The sequence below is a fragment of the Sycon ciliatum genome, chromosome 13 (assembly GCF_964019385.1).
Source record: "Sycon ciliatum chromosome 13, ocSycCili1.1, whole genome shotgun sequence".
Lineage (NCBI taxonomy): Eukaryota > Metazoa > Porifera > Calcarea > Leucosolenida > Sycettidae > Sycon > Sycon ciliatum.
The window spans coordinates 20,732,154-20,756,281 of record NC_088655.1 but is presented as its reverse complement, the minus strand read 5'-3'; the positions used below and the strand labels follow the sequence as shown (position 1 = coordinate 20,756,281).

Genomic DNA, 24,128 nt, shown 5'->3' with positions numbered 1-24,128 from the left:
TCTCTCTTTCTCTCTCTCTCTAACATTCGAACGATAATGCGACGGCCCGATGCCTACGGACCGCAGTCACCGCACACCGAACAAGTTCGGGCATGATCACGTCTTTTCTCCTGCCGACTGGATGCCTTTTCAGCGGTCTCTTGCTGTCGACCTATCTTTTCACGAAATCGGCGGGTCTCCAAACGACGGGATACTTGCTCCATTGTTTCTTGTTGTCGGCGTAGCCTTTCGCAGGCACGGCGATTCTCGGGGCGGCATCTCCTACTCTCTGTGTAGCCACTCCTGTCGACACTTTCTGCTGTAAGACATGCCCGGCCCATTAGCAGCACACCCAAAACCATTCGAGCGGTAATGCGATAATACGACACCGTCTACAACCTTGATGACCTAGGCAAAAAAAGCATAGCGATTTTATACTTTTTCATTTCTCCAATTTTTCAAGACATACCATGGGATTCGAGCCCGCACTATCGCACTAAATGCATTCGCCTGATAAACTTTGCATACATACACCTTCTTCCAAGTTGCTTCACGTTATGATCTTGCATTTGAAAGCCCTATTTGAATAAGGTGGCCAGCTGTCTTTGATGGTACGGGACGGGACATGTACGGGATAGCGCACTGCATGCCGATGTCGTCAGGCACAAACAAACAATGAAACGGAACAATTTACATTACGTTACATAACACATAGGGGATGCGTCTTTAATGGTACAGTACGGGACATGTAGGGGTTAGCGCCAGGCATGCCGGGCAGCTGTCTTCGATGGTACGGGACATGTACGGGATAGCGCCAGGCATGCCGGGCTGCTGTCTTCGATGGTACGGGACATGTACGGGATAGCGCCAGGCATGCCGGGCAGCTGTCTTCCATGGTACGGGACATGTACGGGATAGCGCCAGGCATGCCGACCTCGTCAGGCACAAAGAAACAAACAAACACAATTAAAGCTGTGTGGACCCTGGCTAGCGCCAGACGTTACTGAAGTAACGTTTTTTGCATAGCTACGGGAACAAATTAATGTATTGTGTTTGTAGACTCGTAAGAGTGCTATGTTGACAGGAGTGCCCGGTAGATCGGAGTGTCCAAATAGGGAAGGCCTACTGTTCGACATGCCTCAAACAAATCAGTGTTTGAGAAGGGAAATGTGTTTGGAACGTGTTTTGAAGTTCTACATAATCCATGGTCTATGCAACTTCATATCAGCGCCTTGACCTTCTGATCCCGAGCGCGACCAAGACAAGCGATGTAATACGCGAGGGTGTAAAAATCTGCCATGCCCCAAGGGAGACTGCTCCAGGCCTACCTGGGTCAACACCCTTATGATCGTGTGTTGCAGCTGCTCTTGTTCCCTACCTGCACACTATGACTCAATGAGGTACTGTCGTGGACATGGAAATCCGGTCAGATGACCAGGGTCTACACACTCAGTGTATACTGAACGCTGCGTGTGTGTACCATATACACTAAAACCTGTAATGGCGACCACTTGGATATGGCGACCACTCGACCATGGCGACCACTCGGATATGGCGACCACTCGACCATGGCGACCACTTTTCCTTGTCACAGACGCATTCACGTTCAAAACCCCTCGGATAAGGCGACCACTCGCTCAACGTAACCGACGACCACCCACCCGCGACCGCGTTGCTCAGTGCTAGTACATGTAAATGTACGCATTGCATGGTGCACCATGCATGGTAGATCTACACATCAGTGCAGGAAGTGTAGATGTACATGGTGCATGCACGACACTTGACAGGTCTGAGTACCCCAGGCACATGAGTCGTGCTAGAGTAGCATAGGTGTGTGCACTGTGATACACTGATCAAAATGATGTGTCACATGTGGATATGGTCACGTGACCCACTGAACCTGGATAAAGAGACCACCTGGCCACGGCGACCACTTTTTCTCGTCCCTTGAGGGGTCGCCTTAGACAGGTTTCACTGTACGTACTCACGACTGCATGGCCAGCGCCCTGGGGCCGCCTGACCTCCGATCGAATTTCCATGTCCACCACAGTATATGGGTGTACGTGTGTGTATGTGTGTGTGCGTGTGTGCGTGTGTGCGTGTGTGTGTGTGTGTATGTGCGTGTGTGTGTGTGTGTGTTTGTGTGTGTGTGTGTGTGTATGTGGGGGGGGGGGGGGTAGGGGAGGGGGGGGGGGGGGGGGGGAAGTACTGATGTTGACATGTATCCTGTTCTTGGTCGTCATATCTCTTTCTTCCTCCCTCCAACTCACAATCTCTGGGGTTTCTTCTCCTTTTCTGTGCTAATTTCCATCTTTCTATCAATCCATCATTCTATATGTCTCTGTTTAGCTCTTTGCTACACGGTTGGTATGAGAGCATTTTCGCACGATGGATGGTGAGTGCTTTGTCGGTTTGTCTATAAGTCAAGACTCGTAAAGATCTTGCATTCCTTACTAGTTATGAACGTAAATCACATCACTAAGTGTCCGAGTCTTGGCTGGAAATTGAGTGGAATTGCACCTGACCCAAGAGGCAGGATAGTCAGATTATACTTATTTGGAGTACTCGGTTCTTTTACTACCCAAGTTGTGCCTGTAACACTTGACTGCAGAGTTAGCACATGATCAGGTTGGTTGTGTGCACATTATTCTTCTCTGCTCCACCATACCAACCCGTATGTGGGCCATATGGTGCAGTGGTAGGTGCAGTCGATTTTTTATGGAGAGGTTGCGGGCGCAATTATCGACGATTATGGTCGCACACGCCTTTCTTCTCTTTCTCATTCTCCTCGCTCATCTTTCATTCTTCTGAGTGGTTAACATTCATTGGCCAGAAAAAGCTAATTCAAACAGCCGTGTGGAGTAGACCAGGCTAGCAGCACCACCACCAGCACCGCCGCCACAGCCCCCGCCGCCGCCGCCGCCACCACCACCACCGCCACCACCACCACAACAACATCCACAACCACCACCACCACCACCATAACGACCACCCGCGCCACAACCTTAAGGGGCAGCCTGGTCGTAAAATTCCTAAAAAATCGAATTTGTAAATTCATATCCAGTGCTACATCAGTTGAAAGAGCATGAATAGGTGCAAAATCTCTGAACATTTTGTCTCGATCTGACCAGCCGTTCAAGAGTTATGGGCGAAAATGTGCCCTTGCAAGGAAAGATTTTTTTGTTGCACCCTGTAATTTTTTGGCAGCACTGTGGCAGGCACAGTGGGTTGGTCAAAGACCATGATTGAGATACGAGAGGTACCTGGTTCAAGTCCTGCCTGGGAGCGGTTTTTCCAGCCGTGCTGCTACCCACAGTCAACTGGGAACTTGTGGCCAGGCACAAGGGGTACATGGATGCAGCTAATGGGGTCGTTCTCGGCACTTGTGCCAGCGGTTGTGAGACTTATCCACTCACCCCCACCGTTAGGCGCTGCATCTGTCGCTAGGATTTACCGGGTGTTAGCGGCCGTCGTGAGTTCCCTTCGGGAACGGATACGATAATTTACTTTTACTTACTTTACTGTATTTGAATGTGAGCAGGCCGTGCGCAACTTGTGTCATGGAAAGACGCGAAAGTGTGCAGAATTTTGCTCCAAGTCCAAAAAATCATGTTTTTTTAGCCATGTATTGGGCTGCATGGCGGCGGGCAAAGCCCGCCGCCGTGCAGCAGGACTTTTGCCAGCACCCTCGTGACGTTGCAGATATGTGGCTTGATTATTGTAGTAGACGTTGATTTAGTGACTTTGGCAAGTTTGAGTCGTGTCAAGAAGCCAGGTAGGATTCAGTACTAGGCAGTAGTGGAACGTGAGTGGTAATCTTTGCAGATTTTTGAGGGTATCCTGGATTTGGTTTGCAGCGCTGTGGAAATGGCTTGCTGTGGAGGTCCCAGCACTGGATGTTGTATCAAAGGTACGACCTCGTAGCACGCCCTAAACCAAAAAACATTCAAAAATTGACTTAGGTCTGTGGGAGTCTGTGAGAGAACGCCCACTCGTGCCGTTGTGACAGATTCCAGGGCCACGTTGAGGGGCCCTATCTCACCACCCATGGCTACTTCTGGACTTTTTTTAGGTTTGGATCCCGCGAACGGACAGAATGGGCAAGAAAATGTGAAAAAAATTGTAAATGCATTTTTTTGGCTCCTGGGTGACTCGCACACCGTGGCACTATGACGGAATTTTGAGTTTTTCCGGCCTGGAAAGCCTGTCAGCGAGGCGAAAGAACTTTTAAATCATGTCCAGAGGGCCAGCATAGTGGCAGGAGTGTGTGGTGAAACTTTCACTCAAATCCATTGAGAGACACCAAAGTTACGGTCAATTGAATGCCATCTGAAATGTACGACCAGGCTGCTACCTTAAGGGACAGCCTACCCCTAAATTTCATACCTTTGATACAACATCCAGTGCTGGGACCTCCACAGCAAACCATTTCCACAGCGCTGCACACCAAATCCAGGATATCCTCAAAAATCGGCAAAGACTACCACTCACGTTCCACTACTGCCTAGTACTGAATCCTGCCTGACTTCTTGACACGACTCAAACTTGCCAAAGTCACTAAATCAACATCAACTACAATAATCAAGCCACATATCTGCAACGTTACGACGGTGCCGCTGTGCAGCCCAATACGTGGCTAAAAAACGTGATTTTTGGACTTGGAGCAAAATTCTGCACACTTTCGCGTGTTTCTATGATACGACAAATTGCGCACGGTCTGCTCACATTCAAATACAGTGCTGCCAAAAAATGACAGCGTGCAACAAAAAAATCTTTCCAAAGTTACTGTCAATTGAATACCATATGAAAGGGAGAGATAATAATATTGTGCTAAAAGTTTTTACAAACGTCAAAAGTACTCTTTGCTATTGTGTACTTTTCCACTGCAATGTGTTAGATGCTCAATCAAATAGAACACCGCTTAAAATACTGAAAATCCAGGCCAGAATTCCAGGAGCTTCACCTGGTACCGGCATGAACCCTGATCCGCAGCAACATTACTAGAAATGTACGGTTCCTCACAACACACATGAGTGTCTTGTTTGTGGTCAACTTCTCTTTCTTCAGACAACCCATTTGATTCTGAAGAGTTTGTCCGCGATATCCAGCTATGGATTCAACTTCTGAATCCTGATCAATTCCGGAAGCTTGTCCAGCGCCGGGGTTTGATCAGAGCCCGCCACCTCATTGATGATCTTAAACTTATACAAGCACAACAGGGAGATGCGGCCCACAATGCAAAAGTCGTTTCAATCCTTGTTCCTGGCGAAATGGACACCTATCAGGGTCTGTGTAATGTCATTCAGGAAATGGGCTACACCAACCGATATCATCAGATGATTCACCTCTTGCCACTAAACCGTGTTCAACAAGGTGAGAAGAACTCTCACGAAGAAAATAGACTCTGCACCCATCCTCTCCTTGATTTTCATAACAAAATTGTTCATTGTGCAAATAGTGCTCTGGTTATTACATCTCTATTTTCACCTACAGATTATAGACAAAGACTGTTATTGCCCTTGATTGGTTGACTTCCATAGCTGCTTTTTCTTGTCTTCCACCCCCTTATTTACTACCAACACCCACTCACTGGAATCGTATCTTGTACAGTGTCCTGGGTCCCATAGTGCTTTCCTTGTAATCTGATTTTTTTCCTACTGCCCTTTGTGTTTTTCTTGTTTCTATCACTCTTTCCCCTATGTACAGTGACCCCAGCATTGTCCTCGAGTGTTGCTGCTAAGCAACCAGAGTCAGCCAACGCCATAGCAGCCAGAGCAGACCCACCTGTAACCATGCCAACTGAAGAAGGCATGACAACAGCGGCTGCATCAGCAGGATATGCTGCATCAGCAGGATATGCAGCGTATCAATCCACTGCAGGGACAAAGAGTTCATGGCCAGATGGACAGCAATTAGCACCACTGTGTCCACCAATGAAAACCAGAACTGCAGCAGCAAGACCAGGACCAGAAGGAGGAGGAGGAGCAGCAACAGCAGCAGTAGCTGGAGCAGCAGCAGCAGGAGCAGCAGCAGGGGCAATGGCAGGAGTAGCAGAAACAGACGCAGTAGCTTCATCAGCAACTGTATTAACCCCTCAAGTGTCACTCCAGACAAGGCTTCCAATTGGAACAGCAATTTCAGAACGAGCGCGTGGAGCAACAGCAGAGTCAGAACTAGGAGCAACAGCCACAGTATCAGCTGTACCAGCACTTCATCATTGCCATTATCCAGGTGAGTTTTGCTTGCGATATAGTTGACATTCAAAGGGGACGCGGCAGGAAGCAACGTAAGAAGTTACGGGAAGTTGCGGGGATGGTCATGGTCGCAAAGTACTACATCGACAATGAATGCTAGAAACAGGAATGCAACCGTATTACCGTACACAGTGTGCTATTGATGTCTAATTAGAGATAGGAGTGTGTCAGACGACGTCATTAAACAATTCCTATGGTTACCATTTGAATAATGAAAAACAAGAATTTAAAAGGCATTGAGTCAACTGATCATGGGCCACAGCTTTATGCCTCGTGATGAGTTAGGTTGGCTATAGCAATAGCTGCTGCATGTCATACTGTACGGATAGTAAGACCGTGTACAGGTCACCCCAGCCATCCATACATTTTCTACGTCCTGTCTCGTTAGATTTATGGTGAATGTGAAATAGACTTGAAAACAGTGGTATGTACTGAGGTGTCATGACACCAGCCATTCACCATGGAAACATTCTTGAATAAAATCAATGGAATTTGATGTATGAGTGTTTGCACGCTTATACAAATGGGGGCAACCTGAAATCACATAATCGGTTTGTGGATGCGGACATGTCTGTGTGCTGGTGTACTTGTGGCAGGTGCACAACCACCTCTTGCTCTGCAGCCCGGTGCAGCCTTAGCTTGCTCCTCCACTGGTAGATCACCATCATCAATGTCAGGTCCTTCTACTACGGCAGAGACTACATTTGGTCTTAGCCAGACCTGTATGAGTGCATCCACCCAAGCCACTACAACACATCCCGTTGCCAGCTCAGCTAACACTAGCACTGGCAGGTGTGCTGCTGTTGGTAATGCTGCTGGGAGAGGAACTGCATTGCAGCAGAGTACGCAGCAACAAGCATCAATCCACCTTGAACACAAGGCAAAGCTGGCAGCAGCTGCAGCAGTAAGACAAGCTTCTTCACTGTCTCTCGAGCCGCAAGCCAAGAGGGCACTACTAAGCAATGTTGGTAGAGCATTCACGGAGGAAATGTCCAGGAATATTGACTATGTTTCTGCTCCAAGTATGGCTCAAACCAGTCCAGGTAAGCGGTATGTCCTTGGAAGCTTGTATACCTGTTATCTACAATGTGCATGTGCCAGTGGAAGTCATTGACCATGAAGCGGTTACTGTATGAAACATCATTTTGCACCGAGTTCAAACTTTGTATGTGGATCACGTTTTGAAAGAGGCTGTTGTATGGTTGCAGCAGAATTTCCATTTAAGCCAGCTGTGTCATTTAGATACACTCACATCTCTCTTATCCGGGCAGTGTGGGACCGGACCATGCACTACCGATAATTTGGAAATATTCATAACTATGAATCACATACATTTTGATGGGGAAGTGCCCCAAGATCTTAGGTGTGACGTCACTATTTCAACTTATTTATTAATTATTTTTTAGTGTTTATTTGAATTCGGATAGCTCAACAGTACAGGAGTACAACTACCAAGAATACCGAATAGAAGGCCCCGAGAACGGGAAAACCAAAAAAAAATTCCAAACAAGAGCCGATTTACTTGAAAAGGACAGAAAGCCATACATAGATCTATAGCGATTTATACTCATGTTATGAGTTGTTGAGCTGCGAGTAGCTCGGGTAGACGTACAGATGGGAAAGAGGGACTGCAAGCAAAACAGCCGGCTTAACCCATTGACTGCTGAGCCCGAATATATTCGGGATTCAGGATGACGTCAGGGCGCTGAGCCCGAATATACTCGGGCTGACAGGCTATCCTACCGTACTAAGCTCCGAGTTCCAGCGTAGGGTTGCAAGAGACCCCAGAGTCGAGCGGTACATTTCCTGCATTCAGTACGAGAGGTTTCGGGTACGAATCCCGCTTGGATACTTTTTTTCTTCTTTTTCGTCCGGTGATTCAACTCAAATTGGCGACTTTTTCGTATTTTACGCAATTTGGATGAACTTACGTGTCATATAGCATTTTGTTCCCCTTTCTAGGATCTATATCGAGTTGGTCAGCATGATGATTATAGCCTTGGTCAACATTTCACAAGAGTTCAACAACCTAGTTTCTTAGATTATGAAGTTGTGGAGCTGTACATTGGCCATATTTTTAGCATTTTCTTCAGAGTCTCAGATAAAAGGCTGTGTAGCCCTCAATGGGTTAATACAGTGTTAGGTCCAACAGGAGATCAACGTAGCGAGATTCGAGTTTGTTATCGAGAATCAATGAGTCGAGCATCAATGAATTGGGGGCGAGTGAGCGAGAGACAACGCAATATATAGGGCCTGGGAAGCTATGGCAAACATGGACGCGCAAGTAGCTACCCAGGCCAAACGAATATGCATGAACTAATGAATTTTATGAATTAATACATTGTGGGCCTAATATACCACCCCTCCATAAAAAATCCCGCGTCCTCGCGGAGAAAAGAAAAGAGAATGACATCTTTAAAAAAAGTTTAAAAAAACAGTAGTAAATCCAATAAAAAATGTAACCCAATCATAAATGTAATGTAATGTAACCCAATCATAAATGTAATGTAATGTGTAATAGTTTTACCTTGACACTTCTTGCTTGTCTTATGGTAACACCTTGTGTTCCTACTATTCTCACTCCTGCGGTTCTCGCCTTTCTTTTGCTTTATAACCTCTGGTTTGAACATCATTCGGGGAATTCTCCAATCAATCAAGTCTATACTGTTACACTGGTAGCTTGAGGATGGTTGAGATCATCGTTTGCCCTTTGACGTGCCTTGTGCTCCTGGCCGCTACTGCTCTGCTATACGCCGCTTTCCGTGAGATCCGCCGCGCTCGGGACAACGTGGCTGCTACAGTTGGACGACATCAATTACCTGCTACATCAAGCTCAAGTCCTCCGGATCTAGCCCCGTGTCGATCGCGTTCTCTCTCCCAGACAAGCCCGAGCGTCAAACGCGTTACCAGAGAACCGAATGTTTTCCATGGCAACCCTTCCGAGTTCAAAAAGTGGGTATTTACGGTCGAGTTAGCCTTGAAGTGCTCACCTCAAGGTGACCCGGAGAGCCAAGTTAACTTTGCGGCTAGCTACCTCGCTGGGAATGCGCGTCTTTGGCTAATTTCTTCCATGGAAGCAGGTGAGCAATTTTCGGATTGGCATTCTTTGAAAAGCGCCCTAGCGCGAGTGTATGGCCCGCACTATGACGGGGAAAGAGTGCGGTTGGATATGTTCTCTATCCAACAGCGTGGGTCAATTGAATCGTACGTAACGGAGTTTTCTCGGCTAAGTTTACAGGTGCCGGAACTTGACGAACTCTCCAGAGCCTTGCTATTTGTCAACGGCCTGCACGGTAACATGCGGACCTTGGTACTGAAGGAACACCCCACTACACTGTCAGCCGCCGTTCAGTCAGCGCTAGCAGTCGCCTCAGACAGCCGATTTCAGCGCAGACCACCACTGGCGACCGCGCCGGGATTCGCACCACCACCAGGTAGCAGAAAGCTAACAAAACTAAGCCCCGAGGAACGTGAGACATTACGAGCCCAGGGGGGCTGATTCGCATGTCGTCGACCAGGCCATATGGCCCAGAATTGCCCGCAGCATCGAGATCACCCAAACGGTGGACGTCAGTAAGGCCGATGCGATTACTGACGCAGCAAGAAAAGGCATCACCTGCGTGTAGTGTGTGCTCCGTCTCTACCCGTAACCGATTCAGTAGCCTTGCTGTGGAGGATGTTGACGATGATGGTGAATGCTCCGAAGCCAATTTCAAGCGAGATGTTACACCAACTATTGAGGCCCAGGTTACCAGCGTCAATGTGGAAACGGAACATGAGCTCCTGCGTGTAGAAGGCAAAATCAACGGTCGTCGCGCGCTTATGTTAATAGATTCGGGCTCGACCCATGATTTCATTGCCGAACAGTTTGCCAGGAGAGTTAACCTGCCAACCGAAATTGGCTCGGAAAACCTGAATGTCACGCTGGCTGATGGAGCATCAAGCTCGTTTCCCATGGAGACGACCCATGAATTGAAGGTTATCGTAGGCGACTTCAGCGATAACCAAACCTTCACGGTGTTCCCCCTTCATCTCTATGACGCTATATTGGGGAAACCTTGGTTAACGCGTAACAATCCAGACATAAACTTCCGGACGAATGAAGTCAGGTTGAACTCGAATGGTTTGCCTTGTGCGTCGCCCAGTCAAAGCGAACCGACCGCTCCTGTGGAGGCGATGTTCATATCTGGTCGTCAGGCTAGGCATGCTCTTAGGAGTGGAGACGAAGGTGTTCTGGCGTGGGTCAGCGTAGAAGACGGCATTGGCAAGGAACCTCCCGACAAATCCACTCAGAACGAGCACCCAGATCTCAAGGCCATGTTCCGTGACTATGACGATCTTTTCCCGGATGATCTGCCAGCTAGACTCCCACCAGAGAGGTCTGTAGACCACGAAATCCGCCTGGAGGAAGGCTCATCACCCCCATCGCGACCTGCCTATCGCCTGTCCAGGCCAGAAATGGAGGAATTGAAGAAACAGCTCACAGAACTCTTGAAAAAGGGTTTCGTAGAAGCAAGTAAGTCCCCCTTTGGTGCACCGGTGTTTTTTGTCAAGAAAGCTGATGGTTCGTTACGCATGGTCTGCGATTGGAGGGAGCTAAACAAGATAACTGTTAAGAACAAGGCGTGCTTGCCCAATGTGGATGATTTATTCGATACCGTACAGGGCGCTAGGTACTTCACGAAACTAGACCTCCGATCAGGGTATAATCAGATTCGCATTCAAGCTGAGGACGTGCCCAAAACCGCGATTAACACTCCCTTTGGGCATTACCAATTTAGGGTCATGGGATTTGGTCTCACCAATGCACCGGCAACATTTCAATCCATGATGAATACGATTCTTCAACCATATCTGAGGGAGTTCGTAGTCGTGTTCCTAGATGACATACTCATCTTCAGCAAAACGTGGTCGGAGCATATGCAGCATGTCCGGTCGGTATTGAGCGTGCTCCGGGACAACCAGTTATTTTGCAAACGGTCAAAATGTGAATTTGGAGTGGAGAGTGTGCGGTTCCTGGGACATTGCATCGATGGACTGCACATCGCCCCTGACCCAGACAAGATTGCCGCAGTAAAGGTCTGGCCCGCTCCGACTTCCGTCACAGAGGTGAGGCAATTTCTTGGATTTACGAACTATTTTAGGCGATTCATAGATCAATACTCATCGCTCTCTAAGAACTTAGAGGAGATAACGGGAAAACATGCACGATTCGAGTGGAACAGCTCTCGGCAACATGCCTTTGAACCGCTAAAGCATGCCTTGTTGAATGCGCCCCTATTGCGGCTGGCTGATGTGAACCGACCATTCAGAGTGGTAACAGATGCAAGCGATTTCGCCTTGGGATGTGTTCTTCTCCAAGAACTAGAGGAAGATGCCTGGCATCCAGTGGCTTATGCTAGCCGAAAATTGTCTGCTGCTGAACAGAATTATACAGCTACAGAAAGAGAAACATTGGCCGTAGTGTTTGCGCTAAAGACCTGGCACATCTACCTCTTTCAACACTTTGAGGTCATTACAGACAACATGGCGGTAGTTTATCTGAAAACAAAACCAAGCATTACAAAGAGAGAGGCGCGATGGGTTGAATTCCTAGCTGACTATGACTACACAGTCCGTCACAGACCCGGCAGAGAGAACCCTGCAGATCCCCTTTCGCGTCGCCCAGATCTCCATGAGAGTAACCTCGTGGAGAATGCAGTACCACGTTTGAATGCTATTGAGTATGCTTTAGCAATGAATGATGACGTGTCCAATGCAATATCAGATGCCTACCAGAGAGACAAAGAGCTAACTCCCATCATAGAAAGATTGAAGCATTCTCTCCGAGATAATTTGCACGATCGCTATTATTGGGACGAATCCACTGATCGCTTGTACCTCAAGGCATCCCCCAATAACCGGTTGTGCATACCACAGTGCGGTGTCCGGTTAAAGCTCATTCAAGAACACCATGAGTGTGCAACGGCTGGCCACCCGGGTCGTGATCGAACGTACTTCCGCCTAGCACGTTTTTTCTACTGGCCCCGAATGGGTCTCGATATCAAGAGATTTGTCAAAACCTGTGATCTCTGCCAGCGAACGAAGGGAGGTCAGCCACGGACAGGGCTTCTCCAGTCACTTCCAATACCTAATAGTCCTTGGCAGGATATCTCAATGGATTTTATTGTTGGATTGCCCCTTACTTCTCGTGGCTTCGACGCAATTTACACCTTTGTGGACCGACTTACGAAATGCGTACATCTTGTTCCAACAAACTCGAAGATTGATGCTAAGGGCAGCGCTCAACTGTACATTCAAAACGTGTTTCGTCTGCACGGGCTGAGCTCGACCATTGTTTCCGATCGCGATCCACGATTCACTGCAGCTTTTTTCAAAGAAGTATTCTCTCAGCTAGGAACTAAATTGGCATTCAGCACTGCTAACCATTCTCAAACGGATGGTTTGACAGAGAGAGTTAACCGGCAAGTGGGAGATGTTCTAAGAGCATTTGTGAACTTGAGACAGGACAATTGGGATTCGCTTCTACCACTCTGCGAGTTTGCAATAAATAGTTCACAACAGTCATCTGTAGCTAATACACCGTTCTATCTGAACTTTGGGTTTGACCCTAAGTCCCCGCCCGAATTCATTCTTACGGGAGGGGAAAGGAGTGATTCGGTCGATTGGCTTCATGAGCAGGAAGCCGCACTAAGGATAGCTCGAGATGCAATGCTCGACGCCCAGGCAAGGCAAGCTCTATACGCAGACCAGACGAGAACGCCCAGTGATTTGAAGGTTGGTGATAGCGTTCTTGTCTACAGAGACTTTCTACTGACCCCGGAAGCTCGTGGCCAGCCCTCTCGGAAGTTGCAACCCAAGTGGTTTGGTCCGTATCGTATCCAGGCTAAGATTGGAGCGAATGCTTTTCGCTTGGAACTACCCCGTGAACTTCGCTGCCATCCCGTGTTTAATGTCACTGCTCTTAAACGCTACGAAGAGAACACGATTCCTGGAAGACACCAACCCCCGCCTCCGCCCTTCACAGATCTAGATGGACACACACGCTATGTTGTCGAAGCCGTTTTGAATCACCGACACCGCAGTGGTGAGCAACACTTCCTGGTGCATTGGAAGGGTTACCCCAGCAGCGAAGCTACGTGGGAGCCCGCTGGCAACCTATGTGATGAGTCTGGTCGGAATATTAAACCGCTGCAGAACTATCTAGCCTCACAACGACAGCAGCCTTGATCTAACTGGGCTGAGCCATATGCATCTCTTACTGAGATAGTTAATAATATGTTATAGACTGATATAGTTTTGCGTCATCTCCTTGTGAGAGTGATGAAGTTGAGTTGGATTACACTTCAATGTGGTTATGCATGTGCATGAGTGATTATTTAATATTCCCCTTTCCACAATTGCATCTCCTAACTGGATTGTGTTATCTAATAGAACCTTGGGCTTCCTATGGGGCCGGGAGAGTGTAATAGTTTTACCTTGACACTTCTTGCTTGTCTTATGGTAACACCTTGTGTTCCTACTATTCTCACTCCTGCGGTTCTCGCCTTTCTTTTGCTCTATAACCTCTGGTTTGAACATCATTCGGGGAATTCTCCAATCAATCAAGTCTATAATGTAACCCAATCATAAATGTAATGTAATGTAACCCAATCATAAATGTAATGTAATGTAACCCAATCATAAATGTAATGTAATGTAACCCAATCATAAATGTAATGTAATGTAACCCAATCATAAATGTAATGTAATGTAACCCAATCATAAAATAATGTAATGTAATGTAACCCAATCATAAATGTTATGTAATGTAACCCAATCATAAATGTAATGTAATGTAACCCAATTAATTAATGTAATGTAATATAACCCAATCATAAATGTAATGTAATGTAAACCAATCATAAATGTAATGCAATGTAACCCAATCATAAAATTTAATGTAATGTAATGTAACCCAATCATAAATGTAATGTAATGTAACCCAATCATAAATGTAATGTAACCCAATCATAAATGTAATGTAATGTAACCCAATCATAAATGTAATGTAATGTAACCCAATCATAAATGTAATGTAATGTAACCCAATCATAAATGTAATGTAATTTAACCCAATCATAAATGTAATGTAATGTAACCCAATCATAAATGTAATGTAATGTAACCCAATCATAAATGTAATGTAATGTAACCCAATCATAAATGTAATGTAATGTAACCCAACCATAAATGTAATGTAATGTAACCCAATTAATTAATGTAATGTAATGTAACCCAATCATAGATGTAATGTAATGTAACCCAATCATAAATGTAATGTAATGTAACCCAATCATAAATGTAATCGACATTTAAGACATGCATATAATGTTGTAAATCTTGAGGCAAGGTGATATAAGAAGAACGACAAGGACAACGACGAGGAAACGACAGGCACGCCGGAAGACAACAACTTCCGAAGCGCCTGCCCGCACACGCAACACCAAGGAGAAAAGGACAACGACAAAGAAACGACAGGCACTCCGGAAGGCAACACCTTCCGAAGCGCCTGTCCGCACACTCAACACGTTCACACATATACTCAAAACAACAAGGATGGCACTATACAAGAACAGGCGAAAACCAGGCAAAAACCGTCGAGATGCGAAGAATCGAGTAAGAACAGGTGAAAACCAGGCGAGAACCGTCGAGGTGCGAAGAATCGAGTAATCCTTCATTAACAAGACAAATCCTCAGTTGCACACTCGCTCTGAAAGAGTGGGCGTGCTAGCAACATCATCGGAACAAACGGACCAAGACCCACAAGACACAAAAAGACGCACATACAACTGATATAATCCGCAAGTTCAAAAAAGGAGAGAAAGAAGCGCACACACAAGAAACAACAACGCACACATAACCTGGCACGGACGATGGACACAAATCGGCACGAAAAACGACTAAGACTACCTTTTTCAAGTAATTAGGACAAAACAATTAGGACAAGGACAAGGATATCACAAGACGAACCAACGGTTGACGTGGTCATATATAGGGCCATGACGAGGGAACACACGAGGACGAGGATTGAGTGGCGGGGTTCGATAGTGGCGGTATGGTGCGTGGGGTGGCATGGTTGGTACGTGAAGTCGGTGAGGTGGTAAGATGTCGCCGTCGTAGTAGGGGTGTGTCGGTCGTGGTTGTGGTTGTGGGCACGGGCGTGGTCGTAGTTGATGTTGGATGTGTCGCGGTGGTCGGTACGTACGAATGCTCAGTTGCCGTCGCATGGCTGTCAGTAGGTTGTTGATTGAAGGCGTTGGGCGGTGGTGCGGGTGCCGGTTCCTGGCGTCTAGCGCCATCGAGGCACGCCGGCCAGCTCAACGGCGGCGCCGTCGCTTGGGGCGAAGCCGGTGCCGACGGTGGCCAGGGCACCGGAGATGGCGTGTCCGTGCGGGCAAACCAGCTCCGGCCCCTGACTGACGACCCCCACGGCGATGGATTCCATGCCGGGGAAGGTGGGCGCAGCGACGTTCGCTGTAAGCGGTCAGAGCCAGGCAGAGGCGGAGGCGTTCCTGGCGAGGAATCCGGCGGAAACGGAATCCGCAACGCTGCCACCAGGTCCGCGTGCAACGGTGAACCCTCGGCCATGGTACTAACAGTGGAAAATGAACACAAGGAACAAGAATACTGATCGATATTGGAAAGAGGAAACATTGACGTGTTTCTGATACTGCTAAAGTTATGGACCCGGACAAGCTTGGACAACACAAAAAGCTTACTACAAATATTAATATGACCAATAGATAAAGAAGAATATGTAATGCAATGAGGGGAAGGGTGTGATGAACTTGCTTGGCGCACAAAGGGCTGGGCAAGAGGATTTAGATTTGATCTGACTTCACTCATTGCACTGCTGCTGAGTTTCCAATGCTGTCTGACTTGAAACGCCACTCCCTTGCACGGACAGTGTCAGGCCAGAAGTCCTCTTGGAGAACAGCATCCTTATGCTGAATGGGTACCACCACATGTGCGAAAGAAAGGCCAATATACCTGCTTTCGGAAACGGAACATTTGATGACCCGTATTTCTTTGTTTCTGCACCACCGCGCGATGGATTGGGAGGAGCAACCGCTTTGGACATTTCCAAGGTATAATGCGAAACCTCGAACTCTTGCAGCTCCAGCTAGCCTGTCTGCTGGCTTGGGTTTGTCTTCGTAATAGGATGTGAGGGTGGTGGTGATTGGACCATAACCGTTGCACGCGGTGTTTGAACTTGAACTTTTGCGAGCATGCCGAGGTCCTGGCATGCTGGCCGCGGTACTGTACGACATGGTTGTTGGTGTGTTAGATACGGTGGGCGTACTCGTAGGGTCCTCTATAGAGGCGTGTGCGTCATGTGTACGCAAGCTCTCAGCTGAAGCTGTAGAGGTAGGGCTAGGGCCCATGTGGGATTTGTCAAGTTTGCTCCCTTCCTGATACACACTTTGCGTACAACGATTTGTTGAAGTCCTTCAACCGTACAACTTCTGCCTGAAGGGTCTTCACTTGAATCTCTAGATCAGAAATGGCTGACAATTTCTTCGACAAACATTGTATCTCGAACATAATTTTACCTAACTCCGAGCTTGCCGGAGATGAACTGGTGGACTGACCTGATAGATATGCATCACCGACACCATTTCTTCTCAGCAATGCCACCAGCTGGGGGCGTTTTAACTTGCTGTACCCTGATATGCCGTTCGTTTTCGCCAGTTCCTTCAGCTCTTCCAAGGAAAGCACAGCCAAGTCAACCGTTGCTGCGGAAGACCGGTCCACCTGATCGGACTCCATGGTAGCCCTGTCACAACCAGTACTATAGCTGCCGACTTCGTCCCAGTTGCCTACACAATTCCTGATGGGTTCGGGCGGAGCACTAAAATTTGCCAACTTAATGTTTGCAAAAGAGTAGTGATATTTCTACTAAAATCACCCACGGGGTTCCCAGCAGAGCAATGTGCCCATAATTTAGAGGTCCGTATAAGAGAGGGAGAGGGAGAGAGAGAGAGAGAGAGAGAGAGAGAGAGAGAGAGATAGAGAGACAGAGAGAGAGACAGAGAAAGAGAGAGAGAGAGAGACAGAAAAAGAGAGAGATATGAGGGTATCGGGCACTGTCCGCACAGTGGAAGTATTCTTGTGTGTGACTTTACTCATATACATTCTCTCTAACTTTAGTTGCCATAACTGGTGACCTGAATTCACAGAACATCAGTAGAGAAGATTTCAAACTTTGTGCACAAGTGACTGCTCCAATGTGACTGCTCTAATTTGCCCTGCTGTATGTTTCAGATTCCCAGTCCTCTCTGCTGCACAAGTCTCAGTTCCTCCTGAACAGTCCCGAAATGTCTGAAGGTGACTCAGGGTTGTCCGGCTCTGCTGCTAGCTCAGACACCGAAGGTAAGGTATGTAGGGCATGCCTTACACGGGCATTTAGGACATGTTGGATTGTGCAAATCCGTGGGCATGGGATCTGGATTCGCAATCTTTGGACCTGTTTGATTGTTAGAATCAGGATCCAGGTGGCATGGATTAGGATCTGGTCCACCCACGGTTGTACGGTCGCTACTCAGGTTTGCAATATATTGACTGTGAATGTTTGTTGTGATTTCCTCCATATCAATTCCTCAACAATGTGAATGACCAGAATGGACAAAAGATGATCTGCGCAATGCTCGAGTCACGGTCTTTTTGGACAGCAAACTGAGGACATCTGTGGATGACTGTGATGGAATTATCTTGGACAGTTTATCCAAGCAGCACCTCAATAAGGATAATGTCAGAATCAAGTCGAAGAGCAGAATAACTGATCCTGCACTCACGCGAGTGGAAAGAAAAGGTTTGAAATATCCCGTTCTCTACATCTTTCATGTTTATTGAAAATGAACAGTTAAGAAGGACACAATTCTACTCCTGTACCCAGAAACAGACTGGTAGACCAATACTATAGTGTCTGCTCCAGGATTTCGAACCAACTATGTACATGTGTACCTGACACAACTCTTGCAACCTGGCCAGAGCCGGGTACGTTTAAAGGGGAAGTTAAGGCTAAAATCAAAATTTCACCAGTTGTAGTCTTCGGGGTGCTGAGTCGAATGGTCTTGGTCCGAGAAAGCTGAGACGCTCCCTTCCTCCTTGAATCCCAATCGAACTCGCGCACTTCCACCGAAACTGGGTGACTGTGCGCTACTAGATGGGGATTTGTATGCAAAATGTTACTAAGAGCGCCATTTCGTTCTTATAAAAGCAAGGATGAGCGCGATTGGCCCATATGTTGTAGTCTTTTGGACGCGAAGTCGACTGGTTTTGGTCCGAAAAGGCTGCGATGCAGCGTTCCTCCTTTATTCCCAATCGAACATGGTTGAACAAGAGGTCACGTGCTCCTGGGTGCCCAAATCACCTGGTCACCACGCCAGCAGGCGACAACTTTCACACCAAGGTTCAACTCGAGTTCAACTCCAGTGACAGGACTGCACCCAAAAAAGGTCAAACAGGCTAGTAAGTTGTACCCTGCGGGCACGGTGACCAGGTGACTGGTGTACGCAGGAGCACGTGACCGCTTGTTCAACCACGTTCGATTGGGAAAAAAGAAGGAACGCTGCATCGCAGCCTTTTCGGACCAAAACAAGTCGACTCGGCGTCCAAAAGACTACAACATATGGGCCAATCGCGGTCATCCGTGCTTTTATAAGAACGAAATGGCGCTTTTAGTGACATTTTGCATACAAATCCCCATCTAGTAGGGCGCAGTCACCCAGTTTCGGTGGAAGTGCGCGAGTTCGATTGGGATTCAAGTAGGAAGGGAGCGTCTCAGCTTTCTCGGACCAAGACCATTCGACTCAGCACCCAGAAGACTACAATTGGTGAATTTTTGATTTTTGTCTTAACTTCCCCTTTATGTGCGGCTACTGCATGTGCACTCATCAATGCATGGCTGGTGATAGTAGATATACATAATCATCTTGTACATCAGTCAGGCATCTGCAGAGAGGGAAAACTGCATGATGGCGATTTGAAATCACAATGACGGGAAAACACAAATTCAAGCATTGCAAGCAGTTGTTGTATCCATGCAATCAGTACCCGGACTCAGAAGTTACTAAAAGCGGTGCAGACCACATATAAATGTAGCCATCTTCACGATGAGGTCAGCGCCACCCATGTGCCAACCAGAATTGCTGCTGGCTTAGGTGTCTGGGTGGGCATGTGCGTGTGCAGACCTACATTACGCACAATACATGTCTATATGGTTGTGATGTGTGTATGTGATCATGTGTCTGTTTCTGTGTGTGTGTATGTGAGAATGTGTCTGTTTCTGTGTGTGTGTATGTGAGTATGCGTCTGTTTGTGTGTGTGTGTGTGTGTGTGTGTGTGTGTGTGTGTATTTGGTCATATACGTGAATCTACATGTGTTCAGCAGCAGGAGGTATAAGGACATTGGTCCAAATCATCATCAACGGAGAGCCTGACGACTACACTCAACATAGGATCCGAAGGGAAGTGATTGAGGACCTGGAGGACCTTACCTTCTCCAAGGATAAAATTCAGGTCATCTACACAGGCGCCTGGGATTCCATCCAGGTGGTACTGCTGCTGCCAATGAGGACACTGGGTCATCTACTCTACCTTGCAGTACACTATCCTGGACTGCTGCGAGGCCTGGGTATACTTCAAATCATCGACATCTCGTCATTGACCATAATTGACTTTCGAGAGATAACAGGTATTTTGCTATTATGTGCTGTGTGTCGTTCTGTGTCTGAGTTTGTGTGTGTGTGTGTGTGTTTGTGTGTGTGTGCATGTGTGTGTGTGTGTGTGTGTGTGTGTGTGTGTGTGTGTGTGTGTGTGTGTGTGTGTGTGTGTGGGTGGGTGTGGGTGGGTGTGGGTGTGGGTGTGTGGGTGTGTGTGTGTGTGCGTGTGCGTGCGTGTGTGTGTGTATGTTTGTGCACACATGTATGCACGTGTGGGTGCATGTCTATGTGTGTGTGCATGTATGCATGCATGTGTGTATGTGTGTGTCCATCCGTGTGTGTGCGTGTGTGTGCGTGCGGGCGTGCGTCCTTGCTTGCTTGCCTCTGCGTATATGTGTGTGTGTGAGTGTGTGTCCTTGTGTATACCTGAGTTTTAAAACACCTGCGCTAGTCAAAGAAACTGTTCTTTCAGCTGCCATTCCTCTCTCTGTGCTTTCAGCTGCCATTCCTCTCTCTGTGCTTTCAGCTGCCATTCCTCTCTCTGTGCTTTCAGCTGCCATTCCTCTCTCTGTGCTTTCAGCTGCCATTCCTCTCTCTGTGCTTTCAGCTGCCATTCCTCTCTCTGTGCTTTCAGCTGCCATTCCTCTCTCTGTGCTTTCAGCTGCCATTCCTCTCTCTGTGCTTTCAGCTGCCATTCCTCTCTCTGTGCTTTCAGCTGCCATTCCTCTCTCTGTGCTTTCAGCTGCCATTCCTCTCTCTGTGCTTTCAGCTGCCATTCCTCTCTCTGTGCTTTCAGTTGCCATTCCTCTCTCTGTGCTTTCAGCTGCCATTCCTCTCTCTGTGCTTTCAGCTGCCATTCCTCTCTCTGTGCTTTCAGCTGCCATTCCTCTCTCTGTGCTTTCAGCTGCCATTCCTCTCTCTGTGCTTTCAGCTGCCATTCCTCTCTCTGTGCTTTCAGCTGCCATTCCTCTCTCTGTGCTTTCAGCTGCCATTCCTCTCTCTGTGCTTTCAGCTGCCATTCCTCTCTCTGTGCTTTCAGCTGCCATTCCTCTCTCTGTGCTTTCAGCTGCCATTCCTCTCTCTGTGCTTTCAGCTGCCATTCCTCTCTGTGTGCTTTCAGCTGCCATTCCTCTCTCTGTGCTTTCAGCTGCCATTCCTCTCTCTGTGCTTTCAGCTGCCATTCCTCTCTCTGTGCTTTCAGCTGCCATTCCTCTCTCTGTGCTTTCAGCTGCCATTCCTCTCTCTGTGCTTTCAGCTGCCATTCCTCTCTCTGTGCTTTCAGCTGCCATTCCTCTCTCTGTGCTTTCAGCTGCCATTCCTCTCTCTGTGCTTTCAGCTGCTATTCCTCTCTCTGTGCTTTCAGCTGCCATTCCTCTCTCTGTGCTTTCAGCTGCCATTCCTCTCTCTGTGCTTTCAGCTGCCATTCCTCTCTCTGTGCTATTAGCTGCCATTCCTCTCTCTGTGCTTTCAGCTGCCATTTCTCTCTCTGTGCTTTCAGCTGCCATTCCTCTCTCTGTGCTTTCAGCTGCCATTCCTCTCTCTGTGCTTTCAGCTGCCATTCCTCTCTCTGTGCTTTCAGCTGCCATTCCTCTCTCTGTGCTTTCAGCTGCCATTCCTCTCTCTGTGTTTTCAGCTGCCATTCCTCTCTCTGTGCTTTCAGCTGCCATTCCTCTCTCTGTGCTTTCAGCTGCCATTCCTCTCTCTGTGCTTTCAGCTGCCATTCCTCTCTCTGTGCTTTCAGCTGCCATTCCTCTCTCTGTGCTTTCAGCTGCCATTCCTCTCTCTGTGCTTTCAGCTGCCATTCCTCTCTCTGTGCTTTCAGCTGCCATTCCTCTCTCTGTGCTTTCAGCTGCCATTCCTCTCTCTGTGCTTTCAGCTGCCATTCCTCTCTCTGTGCTTTCAGCTGCCATTCCTCTCTCTGTGCTTTCAGCTGCCATTCCTCTCTCTGTGCTTTCAGCTGCCATTCCTCTCTCTGTGCTTTCAGCTGCCATTCCTCTCTCTGTGCTTTCAGCTGCCATTCCTCTCTCTGTGCTTTCAGCTGCCATTCCTCTCTCTGTGCTTTCAGCTGCCATTCCTCTCTCTGTGCTTTCGGCTGCCATTCCTCTCTCTGTACTTTCGGCTGCCATTCCTCTCTCTGTGCTTTCGGCTGCCATTCCTCTCTCTGTGCTTTCAGCTGCCATTCCTCTCTCTGTTCTTTCAGCTGCCATTCCTCTCTCTGTTCTTTCAGCTGCCATTCCTCTCTCTGTGCTTTCAGCTGCCATTCCTCTCTCTGTGCTTTCAGCTGCCATTCCTCTCTCTGTGCTTTCAGCTGCCATTCCTCTCTCTGTGCTTTCAGCTGCCATTCCTCTCTCTGTGCTTTCAGCTGCCATTCCTCTCTCTGTGCTTTCAGCTGCCATTCCTCTCTCTGTGCTTTCAGCTGCCATTCCTCTCTCTGTGCTTTCAGCTGCCATTCCTCTCTCTGTGCTTTCAGCTGCCATTCCTCTCTCTGTGCTTTCAGCTGCCATTCCTCTCTCTGTGCTTTCAGCTGCCATTCCTCTCTCTGTGCTTTCAGCTGCCATTCCTCTCTCTGTGCTTTCAGCTGCCATTCCTCTCTCTTTGCTTTCAGCTGCCATTCCTCTCTCTGTGCTTTCAGCTGCCATTCCTCTCTCTGTGCTTTCAGCTGCCATTCCTCTCTCTGTGCTTTCAGCTGCCATTCCTCTCTCTGTGCTTTCAGCTGCCATTCCTCTCCCTGTGCTTTCAGCTGCCATTCCTCTCTCTGTACTTTCAGCTGCCATTCCTCTCTCTGTGCTTTCAGCTGCCATTCCTCTCTCTGTGCTTTCAGCTGCCATTCCTCTCTCTGTGCTTTCAGCTGCCATTCCTCTCTCTGTGCTTTCAGCTGCCATTCCTCTCTCTGTGCTTTCAGCTGCCATTCCTCTCTCTGTGCTTTCAGCTGCCATTCCTCTCTCTGTGCTTTCAGCTGCCATTCCTCTTTCTGTGCTTTCAGCTGCCATTCCTCTCTCTGTGCTTTCAGCTGCCATTCCTCTCTCTGTGCTTTCAGCTGCCATTCCTCTCTCTGTGCTTTCAGCTGCCATTCCTCTCTCTGTGCTTTCAGCTGCCATTCCTCTCTCTGTGCTTTCAGCTGCCATTCCTCTCTCTGTGCTTTCAGCTGCCATTCCTCTCTCTGTGCTTTCAGCTGCCATTCCTCTCTCTGTGCTTTCAGCTGCCATTCCTCTCTCTGTGCTTTCAGCTGCCATTCCTCTCTCTGTGCTTTCAGCTGCCATTCCTCTCTCTGTGCTTTCAGCTGCCATTCCTCTCTCTTTGCTTTCAGCTGCCATTCCTCTCTCTGTGCTTTCAGCTGCCAATCCTCTCTCTGTGCTTTCAGCTGCCATTCCTCTCTCTGTGCTTTCAGCTGCCATTCCTCTCTCTGTGCTTTCAGCTGCCATTCCTCTCTCTGTGCTTTCAGCTGCCATTCCTCTCTCTGTGCTTTCAGCTGCCATTCCTCTCTCTTTGCTTTCAGCTGCCATTCCTCTCTCTGTGCTTTCAGCTGCCATTCCTCTCTCTGTGCTTTCGGCTGCCATTCCTCTCTCTGTACTTTCGGCTGCCATTCCTCTCTCTGTGCTTTCGGCTGCCATTCCTCTCTCTGTGCTTTCAGCTGCCATTCCTCTCTCTGTTCTTTCAGCTGCCATTCCTCTCTCTGTTCTTTCAGCTGCCATTCCTCTCTCTGTGCTTTCAGCTGCCATTCCTCTCTCTGTGCTTTCAGCTGCCATTCCTCTCTCTGTGCTTTCAGCTGCCATTCCTCTCTCTGTGCTTTCAGCTGCCATTCCTCCTTTGTGCTTTCAGCTGCCATTCCTCTCTCTGTGCTTTCAGCTGCCATTCCTCTCTCTGTGCTTTCAGCTGCCATTCCTCTCTCTGTGCTTTCAGCTGCCATTCCTCTCTCTGTGCTTTCAGCTGCCATTCCTCTCTCTGTGCTTTCAGCTGCCATTCCTCTCTCTGTGCTTTCAGCTGCCATTCCTCTCTCTGTGCTTTCAGCTGCCATTCCTCTCTCTGTGCTTTCAGCTGCCATTCCTCTCTCTTTGCTTTCAGCTGCCATTCCTCTCTCTGTGCTTTCAGCTGCCATTCCTCTCTCTGTGCTTTCAGCTGCCATTCCTCTCTCTGTGCTTTCAGCTGCCATTCCTCTCTCTGTGCTTTCAGCTGCCATTCCTCTCCCTGT

The 24,128-nt window shown here is 48.0% G+C and overlaps 1 protein-coding gene across 1 annotated transcript in view; it reads left to right on the top strand.

Moving 5' to 3' along the window:
* The first annotated feature begins 2,327 nt into the window (after positions 1–2,327).
* LOC135829600 (uncharacterized) overlaps positions 2,328–24,128 on the top strand; it is a 373,880-nt gene continuing 352,079 nt past the window's right edge. Inside the window, exons 1-7 of the mRNA XM_065341993.1 lie at positions 2,328–2,374; positions 5,047–5,352; positions 5,686–6,210; positions 6,830–7,276; positions 17,541–17,648; positions 17,896–18,087; positions 19,666–19,971. Coding sequence (XP_065198065.1) covers positions 2,368–2,374; positions 5,047–5,352; positions 5,686–6,210; positions 6,830–7,276; positions 17,541–17,648; positions 17,896–18,087; positions 19,666–19,971 — 1,891 coding nt within the window. The 5' untranslated portion in view covers positions 2,328–2,367. The remainder of the gene's footprint in view (positions 2,375–5,046; positions 5,353–5,685; positions 6,211–6,829; positions 7,277–17,540; positions 17,649–17,895; positions 18,088–19,665; positions 19,972–24,128) is intronic.